The 16,401-nt window shown below is 33.9% G+C and overlaps 1 protein-coding gene across 5 annotated transcripts in view; it reads right to left on the reverse strand.

The window, feature by feature from the left end:
- usp43a (ubiquitin specific peptidase 43a) overlaps positions 1-16,401 on the reverse strand; it is a 238,101-nt gene that overhangs the window by 86,383 nt on the left and 135,317 nt on the right. For all 5 annotated transcript variants that reach the window (XR_012407383.1, XR_012407384.1, XM_073953089.1 and 2 more), the window contains 2 exon segments: positions 13,839-13,974; positions 10,692-10,836 (listed from right to left, as the gene is read on the reverse strand). Coding sequence is in view for 3 of the 5 variants with exons in the window: in XM_073953089.1 (XP_073809190.1) it covers positions 10,692-10,836; positions 13,839-13,974 (281 nt within the window). In the remaining 2 variants the exon portion in view is untranslated.

Raw genomic sequence — 16,401 nt, forward strand, 5'->3', positions numbered from 1 at the left:
TTTTACAAATGAAGCATGATTTGCATCTTATAAACACAACTAAGCCTCAAAAATGTACTCTGAACCACCCCTTTAATTACTTAAATAGGACAATAAGGGCAGACTTTGCTTAGACAAAAGTTTTGTCATTTAACAGAAATTAAGCACAGTATAGGATATAAAGTCATGGTGCAGTGGAAAAATAATTCATATTGTGTATGACTCTCATGAGCTTGGACGACTGCATCCATACATCTCTGCAATGACTCAAATAAACTAATTAATAAAGTCATCTGGAATGGCAAAGAAAGTGTTTTTGCAAGAGATCATTCGAGATATTCCAGGTATTTAAATTAACATACAGGAAATTACATCAAAGTTAAATTCAATAATTGAACATAAAATATGATATTTTGAAAAATGCTCATGGCTATTGACTTCCACAGTATTATTTCCCTACTATGGAAGTTGATGGGTGCCTGCAAGCAGCATGTTCCAAAATATATTTTGTTTAAGAGAAGAATAAAACTCATAAAGGTTTAAAACCACATGGGAGAACAAGTTTGGGTGAACTATTCCTTTAACAAAGTTCTTAATAAGTGAATGAAAATATGTGAGGATTAAATAGTAACAGAACCCATATTTTAGTGTTGATGGGTTACTTTCACCACTGAAGAGGCAAAGAGTCTAAACTGTTTCTTAAAGTTTTGCTGCAGTAGTAACTGTTTGCATATTTAACATGCCTTCAAGCAAAGTCAGCAAAAAGATATTTATAACATTATTTAAAAGTTTCTCACTGCTTGATGAACACTTCTACTATACTGCAGCTTGTAAAAGAAATGAGGCTCATCACAGGGCCGGGCAGCACCATCTATCTGTGTGGTAACTATTTTACAACCAGGTCAAAAGCACTGGAGAGTGTATCATTTGGAGAAAAAATGAAGTAATCTTTAGTCTTAAAATGAACTGATTAAAAGGAGTGATCAATTTCTCTGTAGAAAAGTCATAATATTAAATAATCTCTTGCAGCAGGGCCGAATCAAATGTTCTTAATAAAAAGTTGGTCAAGTGAAAATACTGTCTGCATGCCTCAATATCTCAACACACAATTCTGCTAATTTTAAAATGTCCACCGGTCAGGCTAAGCAGAGACAGACAGATTAATCATTTGACTCACAATTATGTCCAGTTTTACTTACTAACACTTTGCTTTTCTCTCTTTCTCTCTCTCTTCTTTCTTGTAACCATGAACTTGGTCATTAAAGTCTAGTTTTAAGATCCCTTGAAGCTCCATCAACCAATTACTCTTATACAAAGTGTAATACAAAAGCAAAAAGAATATACTTCAACTGAATTTGCATACATATCCCTTAGTTATCCTGTTTGTGGAGGAATGTTACACCACAATAAGTTTATTTGGAAGGAAGAAAGCTAGATACAGATAAGAACAAGGACAGACGCTTTAATTCCCAATCCGTTTGTCTTTCTTTGCAGTAATCTCAGTGTTGTTATTTTTCATCAGATGTAATACTGGATCAATTTCTAAATGTAACACAAACACAAGTTCATTTTTTTCTATAAGAAATCCTTGGCAGACACCCAGCACAATCTCATCTGATTGGAAATTGCCTGAGGGGAAAAACATTGCAGTAGAAAAGGCCTAACTGTAACCAAGATCTGGATCTACAGTATAAGAGTCAGATTTGCTTAACATTTCATTACACTTGTAATTCAATATTTTCAAGATTATTCTTGATTTATGCATTTATTATGCCACAAACTGTGTTCATTGTTATGCTGATGCTACCTGATAATTCTTAAAGTAAGTTTAATGATATAAATGTATTAAACTCCATCAGCAATGTAATTTAAAGGGATGGTATAAGGTGTTAAAATACACTCATTAGCCAACTACTGATAGCCAGATGAGCAGTAAACAATATATAATAAATGTATGTTATGAAATATTCCAACTGTTACTTTATTTTTATGTATTCCTATGTTTGGGAAGCATTTTGTATGTAAGAAAAGTAACTATATAGCGCATTTATATATGTATATCTTCTGCTAAGAAAGAAGCTGATATGTTCTTGCAGCCTAAAGCCCCATTTACATGAATACATTTTCGTTTTAAAACGCATAGGTTTTGCTTTGGTTACGCCATCAGTCCACACTACGCTGGAGTTTTTGAATGTCAAAAATGGAGCTTTTTGAAAACGCAGAAGATGCCATTTTCATTTTAAAATGCTGCTGCTCCGTGTCAGTGTGGATGCGGAAAAACGGAGATGTCTGAAAACAGAGGCGAAAACAGAGATCTGATTGGGGCTTTTCCTCAATATTAAGTAGCCTGCACAAAGTTCAGTCTTGCCTCCGCTTCTTGTTAATTCAGACTTTGCAAGTTTAATATGAAATACAAACTCCAAAAGACACGTCGGGTAAATCTTCAAAGGAAACATCACCCTGGCTACATTGTCTCACTTTCTTAACAATAAAATGAAAACATGATTTAAGGAACTGCCACTGCAACTTAACAGACACAAAAATGTTGAAGCGCCATGTAGCTACATGTTCATGTGAGCATCATCTTCACTGTTGTGCCTCCTTTTATTTTCATTGAAAATACGAAACATATGAAACTAACAGAATCTGCTTGACTGGTGTATTCAGCATTGATTTCCACTGTGCTATAATGTGATCGCTTATGTTTCATTGCAATTATTTATGATTTAAAAAGTTATACTGCTTTAGTTATTATGATTAAGGCAATGTTTTCTATTTATATGAAAATATTATTAAATAATTTAGGAAATTACCCATGGCAACTTTATTGTAACGTAGTTTGGTATATTTACATGTGACCCACCACTCTTGATGATGTGTGTGTATTTTTGGCCCCTTTAAAAAAAAAAAAAAGTTTGGGCACCCCTGCCTTAAATATTGTATTTGAGGAAGCAGCCATTTGGTAGTGGTGTTAGAAACCCTAGTGGATGTTCTGTGTACTTAATCAATCCCACAATGTACCACAATAACGAGTGTAAAAAAATGAACATTCAACAGCTATATAATACAGAGAGTTTGCACACCAAACGATTTTCTGACTTAAAATGTTTGCCTATAATTTATCTGTACATATTCTAATATGGGAACATGTCTGGTGTGTCTGTGTTGTGTTGTGTCAAGTGATGTTAGGTTTTGCCATGTTCCATGTGGGTGTTTTTGTCATGTGACCCCTTTTTTTGTTTCCACTGTACTGTATGTTAACGATTATGAGTTCCACCTGTTGTGTCACCCCTGTTTGTAATCTGACTAATCGTGTATTGTGTACAATATATTTATAACTCGGTATTCCGTTTGCTTTCTGTGCGGTATTGTATTGTCAACACCTCCATCTCCATGTCCAACCTGAGTTTTGTGGACCTGTGTATGTAGTAAGTACTTTTTGTAATAATAAGTGTTTTTATTTTATAAATCCTGAGTTCTGTGCATTTGTGAGCCAATGACCTGTGACATAGTGAGTGATTGTTTCATTAATTAATTAATTAATTAATTCATTCATTCATTCATTCATTCATTCATTCATTCAATCTTTTAAGAGAAGTCTGTGTCTCTAGAATGTGTCTGTAAAGTTTCAGCTCAAAACACTCATTATATTATTTATTATACATTTTAGAATGTTGGAATTTTCTGCTCTGAACACAATGTAGCTGTTTTTGTTGCCTGAGCCTTTTAATGCTAGCTCTTCCTGCCCACCGTCCCCACAAGCCTGTCAGAGTGAGCTTCAATCTCCACCTTGGCTGCTTCAGATAAACAGCACAGTGACAAAAGAAGCGGATCTCACATAACGTTTGTAAGAAACACTACAGTAAGAACTTTCTCAATGATTATTTGATGTATTTGTTAAGGAGATAACTCAAGCCTCTCTGTGATGAGTTACACGTAATGTCATTACAAAGTTCATGCACACACACACACACACACACACACACACACACACACACACACACACACACACACACACACACACACACACACACACACACACACACACACACAATGCATGCGTTAAACTTTTCACTGTATTTGCACTGCAAATGTCAGAAGATACATGTTAATATCCACTGCTGTATAGATATCTGTTATGTTAATGTACAAAATAAGCCTGATTTAATGTCCACAAACTGACACATGGCTGTGGTGATAAGTAAAGCTGAAGTAAATTGCTGTAGTTCATTACAAACATGCACTATTTTAAAAACGTTCGTAAAACTCATTCTTGATCACTTTTGATGTGACTAAACAGATCTTTCATTCCTGGTTGCTTTGTGCATGTCCCGTCTTGTGGAAATGATTATGCACATTACTACAGAGACATATTAACACATTGCTGTCGATCAATTTGGAGGAGGGGAAACTGCACTCCTGTCATGTTACGGTGGACCTCAAAATGTGAGGGATTTGAATCCTGCTTTAACATCAGGAAATCTAAAAAAAAAGAGACTTTTTGTGTTTACAGTATATCACCCCAATATGACTGTGGACACACTATATCTACACACAGTTCTGTCCAAACAGCTTACAAAAGATGATTTTCATCATAGGTTTAAATATATTTTGAATCACTATGTTTTAGTTGATTATTTATTATATAAAATATTTTTTATTAATATGATAATTTATTTTCAAAACCATTCCATTCGATTCTGACTACATGAAGCTTCTCATCATGGCAAAAGCAATGTTTTTGAATACAAGAAGACCAGCCCTGTCACTTTTTTCTTCTTTCGTCCTCCATTTTTGACAACCTCCATTCTTCATGAATCCTCCGTGAGCACAATTTGCACTGATATCAATCTTCAGACGAACACCTGACAGCCATTTTAAACAAACACACTATCTGAAGCTCTGTAAACACGGTTTTATCTGTAATTCAACAGAGCATCTAAATCTTCAAGGAGAAAGTTTTCTTTAGACCTTCCAGTGAACTTAAAATATACAGTGCAAAAAAATGTAGCCAGGGAAAAAAGTAAGCTCATTTATAAAAGGAAAAAAAGTTCCTTCTTAAACAGTACATGCATCACTGGGCTGAGAAGTCACTGCGTACTTGAGATACTCCTGTGTAAATAACTCTCTATAATGCCATATTTTACAGCACGCTGCCTTTCACGTCTACATTTTTCTTTAAAAGTTATTTTTTGTAATGTCACACATAAAATGGGTCTCTAGACTGGCAGGCAATGCTGAGAGAAGTGTCCAGAAAAAAAGTAGATCTATCTGTGATATCTCTAGGCTAAAATTTGTATGAATTTTAATGTAATGTAAGTTAAATTTGTTCAAGTAAACCTCACTCCCTTTGCCTCATGAGACACTAGTGACTGATAAAAGGGTCTTCAGCATCCTGGTAAATTGGCTATATTTATTTATACGCCTTGTGAAATTAAGAGCAGAGATCTTCATAGCAACAACAACAACAATGTAGCACATTGTTTAATTGACCATATGCGGAACATTTTTAAGCCAGCTGGAAAACTTCTTGTGAACAGTTGTTGTGTGAAATTGTTTGTTGGTAATGACATTAAAAATGTGGTCGAGTGACAGCTTCTGCTTATTATGTAGTCTGAGAACAAAATAATGCCTACTGCTGTAAATAATGAACATTCAATCAATTCTAAACTCTTCAAATTGATTTTACTACTCATTAGTTTGCTTTATTAGCACATTATGCTCAAAAAGTTCATATGTCATTCTAGAAAGAAACCTTCTAGAAAGGTACTTCAGAAAGGTACTGTGTAAGTTTTTGAATCTACTAAAGCATAAACATACCATAATATGTTTGCAGATATTTAAGAAACATGCTAAGTGAGCATTCATGTTTATCTGAAAAACAATGCTATGTTTATTCTTCTTTGAAAATGTGTATGTGTTTGTTTTGGTCCCTTTAACCTGCCCAATGAAAGTTTAGCCAATTGTATTTCAGCACCTCGGTTTGCCTTGGTGAAAAACAGTATATTTCATTCATTTAGTCAGGACCGAAATGCAACCTCCGGTGGACAGTAGCAGCTTCCGAAATAGACACAGATTCAGAGTTCACATAAGGTGATTATTAATTATCAAATAATATGGATATTTTGAACATAAACATTAGGTGAGGAGGTTACATTTTAACCCCGTGTCCTAACAACATGCTGCATAATACATTCAGAAGCACAGAATAGTGCACTTATTGCACATTGTAAGGTTTATAATCTAGTTAATACATATTAAACCTCTCTAAAATTAATACATGTACATGCTGATTCGCTGATACAGTATGTGTTGGTTTTGAGTCACAGTTTTAAAGCTCAATTTCAAATGGTTTATTTTATTTTCAAGATCAGAGGTGAACTATCTGCTGCTGCTTTCAGGCGTATAGCAATAAATGCCATGTAAAATGACATTCACACTCAAATTATTGGCGTTTAACACTGAATAAAACACATGAGGTGTACCTGAGGTGATCATTGACATGTTTATGTTCAGCTGCATAAAAAAATAGAAGCTGTTTCTAAAATATAAAATCCAGATGTTGGTAAGAACAAAATCTTATTTTAATATGGAAAGAATTCCTTCTATCCAGTGCCATTACTTTTATTTAGAACACGACTTAAATCAGCCTTTAGGGCCCTATCATACATCTGGTGCAATAAGGCACAAGACCTATTTGCTGTCACGCGTTGCTCTTTTCAGACCAGCGCAACAGTAATTTTGTTGTTTTGCGCCACGTTGTTTAAATAGCAAATCCATTTGCACCACTTTGTAGACTCATGGGTGTTTCGGTCTAAAAAAGAGGTGTGTTAAGGCGATTTGTTGGTGCATTGCTATTTAGAGGAACTGAGCAATAGACCAGCTGAAAGCAGGTCTGAAATCCAGTGCAGAGCGTGTTAGTTGTCACAGAGACAAACTCCCTCCTCTAACCAGCAGAGGGCACCATCACCTCATTATTAACTGACAGTTCCCTCACTACATTTCCCATCTACCCCGTGTCTGTTTGATTATGGGCCCAGCTGAAATTACTCCGCCATCTTTTTAAGCAGACTGGTTTGTTTCATTCTTTGCGAAGACTTGTTTGCTACTAGTTGACATTTCTGAGCGTTTATACACTACTTTTATTTTCCTGTTGTGACCTTGCCTGTTTACCGTCTACGATCCCTTGCTGCCAGCCCTGACCATTTGCCTGTTCATGACCACGATTCTGTTTCTCTGCCATTGTTTGATTACTGTTATTATAATAAACTGCACAATGGATCCCAATCTCTGTGACGAATCATTACATTAGTTGTGCGCCTTGCTTAAACATTGCTTAATACACACATGATGTACAGCAATACGTAAATATTTTTACAAATGAAAAAGAATTAAAGGAATAAAGTATTACAACAATTACATACAATAATTACATACTTACATACATATTTACTACATAAATATAAAAACCACTGCCTCTGTGCCTTTAACTCAGGGGGCTTTTTTCAGTTTATTCATGACAATTTGCTTTTGTATAATGTTTTTATTAGTAGTAGTTTTATTTATTATCTTCATATATATATATATATATATATATATATATATATATATATATATATATATATATATATATATATACATATATATATATATATATATATATATATATATATATATATATATATATATATATATATATATATATATATATATATATATATATATTATTATTATTATTTATTTATTTTTTTTAATTAAAAACAAGCTTAGATTTGTCCATCTGTCAGGCTTTTAGATTGTATGGGGCATAGCATGTGTATTTGAATGTAAATTGTTGTTTGTCAGTTGTCAATATAAATTGTCAGTTGTTTGACCACACTTCGCTATTGTTTATTTATTTGTACAACGGGAAATTAGAACTAAATTTAGAAATAGTTTTGAAACAAATCTTTGCGCTTAACAAGCGAAATTAATTATGTAGGCTACTGGATGTCTTATTCAGTGGAGTGTATCCAGGAAAGAGAGAAAAGGAAAGAGAGAAAGTGAAAGTAAAGGGTTATTGGAAAAGGCTCTTTATCCTAACGCTGTAGATGCTCTGTTTAACTGTTTTCTGACTAGTGAAGCATTCAGTTTTTGCACTTACAAGTCTGCCATGTAAATAGCAAACAAGTGACTCTAAAGAGAATGTGAGATGAGACTCTGATTGGTTTATACTAAAACATACCCGTACCTCATTAAAATAATAAGCACAACCCTGTTAGACCATGCAGCGCAGAGTGTATTTTTTCGTCCTTAAAATAGCAAAAGTGGATTCGGACATGCCCTTAATGCTTTTGCATCATACGCTTTAGACTTTGCACCTAGATGGTTAAAATAGAGCCCTAGTTTTAGAATACCTAGTTCAATGACTGGGTGTCAATCTTACATACTGCACCTTAAAGTAAAGAAAGATATTTTAAAGTAAATTCACGTTCACTGTCAGTTCTTAAGTTTTAATAGTTCTAAACTTCACACTAGTAGAGGTCAATAATTGATTAGACATAAAAATATCAAACAATGGAATGATTTGTCCTACACAGGAAAAACAAAACAAGCATATTTAAAAGATGCACTTCTTCTGTACTCAAAGGGTCACTTTGATGCTGTTTATACATTTGTAATTTTGTAAAGTGTTTTTTCATGCATATTTGATTTGTTTGAATTTGTTCTAAAGTGTAATTCAGATTTAATGTTAAAAAAACACCACTACTTTGTGGTGACTGTGAATAAAAATGTAATTACTGTAAACCTGATTCATGTTTATATTCATTAAAATAAACAATTGAAGTCAGAATTATAAGCCCCCCTGTAAATTTTTCCCCCAATTTCTGTTTAACGGAGAAAAGATTTTTTCAGCACATTTCTAAACATAATAATTTTAGTAACTAATTTCTAATAAGTGGTTTATTTTATAATGACATTAAATAATATTTTACTTGATATTTTTCAAGACACTTCTTTAAAGAATAAAGTGACATTTAAAGGCTTAACTAGGTTAATTAGGTTAACTAGGCAGGTTAGGGTAATTAGGCAAGTTATTGTATAACAATGGTTTGTTCAAGGAAAAAGAAAAAAAAAACTCAAAAAGGGGCAAGCACAGTAGCACAGTAGGTCTGCAGCACAGAGAATACAACTGGCCTCTGCAGGAGCTGAGAGAGGATCACGATCACGTGAGCTCTACTGATGCTTGTTTTGGCTGTCATTCAAGAAAGTCACTTTTCATTTGCATAAAGTTGAAGGATTCTCAAATTTGTCACGGCCACATCCAGTTTCCACAGTCGAACTGAATAATCGCTGGTCGCTTTGGTGCTGTATGCCGCTTGTAGTGTGAATGGGGCATACGGGGTAATATCAATTTCATTCCTTTAAGTCAATGTTAGAAGAACTGAGCATGACAGTTCTTTTGTTGTTTAATTATATGAAATCTAAATCACATTGTGCTGAACAGAATAAAATCCAAGATGGATTTTATCAACAGCTGCTTCATAGGTATTTTTTATGTACCGTATCACTGGCTTTGCATCGATATACATATCGCATCTGGCTTAGTTCTGTGATTTATTCATTAATTTTCTTTTCGGCTTAGTCTCTTCATTAATCAAGGGTCGCCACAGCAGAATGAACCGCCAACTTATCCAGCATATGTTTTATGCAGCGGACGCCCTTCCAGCTGCAACCCATCCCTGAGAACCACCCACAAACTCTCATTCACACCCTACAGACAATTTAGCTTACCCAATTCAACTATAGCACATGTCTTTTGAACATGGAAACCCACGCCAACACAGAGAGAACATGCAAGCTCCACACAAAAATGCCAAGTGACCCAGCCAAGGCTCGAACCAGCAACTTTCTTGCTGTGAGTCGACATCACTATCCACTGTGCCACTGCGCCGCCTCAGTTCTGATATGCACATTCTTAAATAAAGACAAAATACATGTCAGTAGATTTTACAGGCAAGGCAAGTGGTTTGTTCGTAAGCTACAGTAGCTAACACTACAAGCAACACACATTGACAAAGTGAAGAGATTGTTCATTTAAACTGAGAGCAACCTCCAGCTACACAAGTGAGAGCAACTATTGGCGACCAAATGTGGGCATGTCGAGTGATGTGACAAAGTTTAAAGTCCTTCAACTTTATGCAAATGAAGAGTGCTTTCTCTTAGCTCCTGCAGCAGCTTAAATTACTTATAGAGTGTATTAGGCATGGGACAATAACCGATGTCAAGGTATACTGCGGTTTGGAATAGTCAAGGTTTTAAAACCGCCAAAATCTTCTGCTATACCGTTCCTAAGGTATGTGTAAGATTTTTTTATTTACGTTTTTTTTTTTTTTTTTTTTTAGGACAATAGTATCTTCAGCAGAAAAGATATCCGAAGACGCTGTTTTAAATTGCAAAGAAAACTATTTTAAACTAATAAAGACAGCAAAAGTTAACGATTCATTTGAATTGTTTAGCCTGACATGTTTACTGTTCCAAAACATTATAAATGTTTCTCAAAATAAAATATATTGTGTTCAAAAGGGAAAAAAGTTTTTAATTTTCACCTAGACATTTAAAAAGAATACATTTTAGAGCAGTAACCACAACACTGTGATATTTTTATCCAAGGTTATCATACTGTCAGAATCTTATATCGGCCCATGTTGTGTGTGTATGACTATGCTTACCTGAGAACCGCATGGAACCTCCTCTGGTGAAGTGAGGGGGAACCTGGAAGGCGTAGATGACATCACTCTCTGATATACTGGTCATGTCATCTTCATCAGAGAAAGAGCGCTGGAACCCACCCGAGTTCATCTCTGTCAAAATTACCTAAGAGAGAAAGAGAAACGATGATCTGAGAGTTAAACAGCCTTGCACACTATGCCGCAAATGATTCTAATAAATAACAACTTGCGTCCTTGTAAACAAAGACTTCAGGTTGCCTCCAGTGGTTTTCCAGAAGCTGTTGTCACATCACAGCTAACAGATAAAAGAATTTCAACTCAAATGCTCAGCACGACAAACTGCTTAGACTCAGCGGTAGGTCAGTTACTATTGCTTGTTTGCTTTTTTCTGTTTCACTCAAAGTCTAACAATCTTTCACACCTCTGTCTTGTTCTCCAACACACACACACACAGGCATGTGTAGGCATTAAATAGGGTAGAATAAATTACAAACTGTATACATTAAAAATAGTAGAACACATTATACCTCTCAATTGGGTTGAACACTGCACACTTTCTGTAGTATTTATTGAGGTAACAGTACAATTATTATGACTTTGCAATTCAAAATCAAGCCATACTCATTCTCACACATACGTCACAGTATCACCTTCCACCACAAGGGGGAGAAACCATCTACCGTAGAACATCAGTGTTACATGCTTAATAAAAACATTCAAGGTAATTTCTACATGTACCTGTGGATTATAAGTCCATATAATACGAGTGTTGCCTGCTGTGCTATGCTGATGTTTCTGCCCTCAAACATTTTTGGGGAGGTTTTGAAACGGACATAATTGTCTGGAAGCCACGCCACAGTAACTGACGCAGCTGTATGTTTAAAGATGAACATATAAGAGCTTACAAAATAAGGTCTACATTAAAACTAAATACTTATTGGTTACACTTTATATTGTTGATTACAAGATGCATTACAACTGGATGCCATCTGATTCATATAGAACTTTGGTATATTGTAAGTTTGGGATTAGGGTTACTGTAAACTGATTTGTACTTGTTTCTCATTGTCAGGTAAATGATCATTGGTGGAGCAGTGTCGATGGCTATTATTGCTAATAATCTAAATACTGCTAATAAAGATTTAGTTTCAATGAGTGTTAACCCTTTAACTGCCTGCTCTACCAAATAGTTGACCATATTTTCACTTTTAAAGAATGAGGTAACACTTTAGTTAAGGTCACAAGTCATGCTATTAACTAGTGGCTTATTACCTTCCTATTATTAGGATATTAACCGTTCAGTTATAAAGTATGATCTTATTCTACATCCCTAATCCTACCCAAAACCTAAACATAACTTTAACCTTACTAACTATTAATAAGCAGCTAATTAGTAGTTCATTAAGCTAGTAGTGTTATGGTTTGTAAAACCATGAATTGTGACCTAAACTAAAGTGTTACAGAGAATGACAGTTTAAAATAATGGTTTAAGCTACGCAGCATTGTTTATTTACAAAAAAAATCAAGCAGACATAATCCTGTTTCCCTATAATTGATTTTGGCTTTACTGTAATTTTTTTTTTTTAAATGAGAATCTAAAATAGTTTATGGCATTAAGAAATAAAGATGATTTAGTATTTAAAAATATTTTATTTAGATTTTTTTTTTACATCAATTGGTCTTACACTTCCTATTTTTAGATTTTCATAGTATATGTATTAATTATGGTAATTTTACCATAAACCGATTATATTATATATTTTAGAAATCATGGGATGTGTTGAAAAAAATGCTTTAACTAGTGTGTTTTAACTAGTGACATCAGCAATTAAGAAATTAAGTCCAATTTTTTTATTTTTTTATTTTCTTTGGATGGGGCAGCTAAAGGGTTAACAAAGTCAACAAAGTGATGCCCTCATTTTATTCATAATGTAATATCTGATCACAAATCACAAGGGGAATAGTTTTAGTAGTGAGGTGGATAAACAAAAACAACATGACTTTAAGATTTTTTAGAATTTTGGTATTGTGGATGTGGTATGATTGTTATTTTATTTGTTGAGTAATACACAAAAATAAAAAAAACATTAAAGGTGACCTATTATGCCCCTTTTTACAAGAAGTAAAAATAAGTCTCTGATGTCCCTATAGTGTATGTAAATATAAGCTCAAAATATCTCACACATATTACTTTCTAACTCTTTAAAACTGTCCCTTTTATCCTTTGATAGAAAATGAGTCTCCTGTAAGAGTAAAGGAGCAATTCGTTGAAACAATCAGTCATGTGTCTCATCCATTTAGATCGCAAAGTGCAGGATGCACAGATTAAAAAATGTGTCCAGTCATATCACTAAGCTATTTCTGAGATTTCTCTTGAATGAAAGAAAATATAATAAAATTGATAAAACTTTTTTTGTTTACACTGAGGTTAAAACAATTTTGTGCCTGTGTTTTTATGTATGTTTAAGCTTCAACTATGAAAACATCTCTGAATCAATGCACTCTGCAGTGCCTTTAAAATAAGAATAATAATGCAATAGTAGTAATAAAATATGAGCATTGACATTTTTGATGACCTGCCATTTAAAAATAGTAAAATCATTAATTGTGTACCAGAATGAACTTAGTTTGGTAACACTTTATTTTGATGGTCCATTTGAATATTAGTAGACGGTCTGCTTAACATCTGTCGATATGCTCCTTAAACAGTCATTTAACTGACTATAGGAAATTACATGTCATCTTACACTAACCCTAACCCTTAACCCAACCCTAACCCAACAGTCTACTTATAATCTAATGAGAATTAGTTGGCATGTAGATGCAATGTAACTTAAATTCAACAATCGGACCATCAAAATAAAGTATGACATTAAGTTTACATTAACCAGGAGAAAGAAGTGTTTAGGAAGATTAATGGACAATTTCATACCTTTTTAGTTTTACTCTTCATAAGCCTAATAAATATTTGCTAGGATAACTCTTCCTACATACTACATAAGTTTCTGCATGTCTGAAGTACAATACAGCATTTTATTAGGAACAAATGGCTCAAGTGTGTATTGCACACAGTGTAGTTCAGGAATACAAAAACACAAGAGGAGGGAGAGTCAAAACATCAGCAGATATGACAGACAGTGTCCTCACCTGGTCTGGAGAGAGCTTGCCCTCCTCTGCTACCATGGCCCTGAGTGTTGAAATAGACCCAAAGAGAGGCACAGCCAGCCCTATTCTCAGAAACCGCTGACCTTCTGTGCTGAACACCAGAGTCACATTCAGGGCCCTAAACAACATGCATATTTAGTAAAAAAATTTTTAAGTCATGAGGCCAGTTTATAGTTCTATTTAGTTGTTACACTAATTTAAGATTTCAGAATGCATACATCTGCAGAAATTTGTTTGAGTATTGGTGTTTCAGTTTGCTATGCAAGTGTACAAAGACAGAGGTGTTTAAACCATGTGGAACTGCTTTATGTGATACATTACTCAGGAAAATACTGTGCATCAATACACTGGAATGTTGCGCCCAGGGTCTAAAATGAACACTCATCAAGTGAGCAAATTGTCAGATAATCTTTTTATTTAATGAGTAAGAAGCAAATGAAAAGTTAATGATATTTTTTTTTTATTGTCTCCAAGCAGTTCTGTCAACAGTAGATGCTGCACCACACTATACCATCACAGTTTACAAAAAAATAAATAAAAATAAATAAAAATAAAAATGTGTCCCCTGCTGTACAGAGGTACTGTTTCAATCATTATTTCTGTGTACTGTTTACAAATCGTTACATACAGTTGAAGTCAGAAATATTAGCCCCCCCTTTGATTTTTTTTTTCTTTTTTAAAATATTTTCCAAATGATGTTAGGCAAAGCAAGGACATTTGCACAGTCTGATAATATTTTTTTTTCTTCTGGAGAAAGTCTTACTTGTTTTATTTTGGCTGGAATAAAAGCAGTTTTGAATTGTTTAAAACCATTTTAAGGAGAATTATTAGCCGCTTTAAGCATTTTTTTTCAATAATCCACAGAACAAACCATCATTATACAATAACTCGCCTAATTACCATAGCCTGCATAGTTAACCTAATTAACCTAGTTAATTAAGCTGTATAGAAGTGTGATAAAAAATAACTAGTCAAATAATATTTACTGTCATCATGGCAAAGATAAAATAAATCAGTTATTAGAAATGAGTTAAATAAAACTATTATGCTTAGAAATTTGTTGAAGAAGTCTTCTCTCCATTAAACAGAAATTGGGGAAAAAATAAACAGGGTTGCAAATAATTTAGGGGGGCTAATCTAATCTAACTCTGACTTCAACTGTGTATATATATATATATATATATATATATATATATATATATATATATATATATACAGTATGTGTGTGTGTGTGTGTGTGTGTGTGTGTGTGTGCGTGCGTGCGTGCGTGCGTGCGTGCGTGCGTGCGTGCGTGTGTGTGTGTGTGTGTGTGTGTGTGTGCACATAGTACACCCTCAACAAATAGATTTGCTTCTAATCATCCAAATCCCAGCGTCAGCGCATTCAGAAATAACAGTTTGTTGACAAAAGCCATTAAATGCCACTTGCCTTTGACAGCAAAACCGCTAACTAATCAGATGGCGCGAATGGAATCATATGTGTTCAATGTAGCAGCAAGCCTATACGCCGGCTTTTTTTTTTAGGAGATTTTTATTCCGCTTTCGATTTCGATTTTAAAAGATGGAGTTTGATGAACTGGATGAGCCTGACTGACTGTCAGTGAAAGGCAAATGAAAATGTCCCTTACCTCAAAACTCATTATAAGAAAAAGAAAATACAACGTACTGTCAGAAGTGCAGCATGCATTTATAATGATTTTTTTTTTCGCAGCAACGCTACTTTAAATCAGTCCGATTTACTATACATTAAACGGCAACTGCGTTTCACAAAAGACAGAGTTAAGATGTCGTTTTTATAAACGAGATAAACAAGAGACCAATAACTTAAAAAATGAATGACAGCATCTGAAATTTTCTGAGAGGCATCCTCTTTTTGCCCAGTAGGCTCACCTTGTGTTACATTTACATTTGCTAATGTAAGCTAATTTTTTGAAGATTAATATAATGTATAAAAATATACATTATTTATATTACTTCATATTACCTATACGTCTGATAAGCTTTTTATATCAATGGACAATGCACAGATATTGATGTTTCATAACTACAATACTCATGTTTTACACTACATTATTTGAATTTACCAAGCTTAGTTTACAATGTTTACATTGCTCTACTTACATTAAATCTAAATCTTATCAGAAATGACAACAGATTATTAAGATTTTATTAATTTCAGTTTTAATGTTATTGTTTATTGCATTTACTTGACAGATTTCATTAATTCATTTTCCTTCTGCTTTTCCTCTGGTTTATCAGGGGTTACGACAGCGAAATGAACTATATATATATATAATTGCATCCTAAGTGATTTTCAACTCTTTACACTGTCTTGTCTCAATAGGTGGATTTAAAGTTTTTTGCAAAACTGCTCTTAGAAAATCTTCCTTCTTACATACAGAAGAATTGTCAAAAATGACATTTTTGAAAAAAAAAAGGTACTTTATTTACCAGCTAATAAACCCATCATTACCTATAAAATGAAACTTCTGAACCTAATTAGAGGAGCCTGGTAGAAAATGCTCACTTACAAAAAAATAGAGGTT

The sequence above is a fragment of the Danio rerio genome, chromosome 6 (genome assembly GCF_049306965.1).
Source record: "Danio rerio strain Tuebingen ecotype United States chromosome 6, GRCz12tu, whole genome shotgun sequence".
Taxonomy (NCBI): Eukaryota; Metazoa; Chordata; class Actinopteri; order Cypriniformes; family Danionidae; genus Danio; species Danio rerio.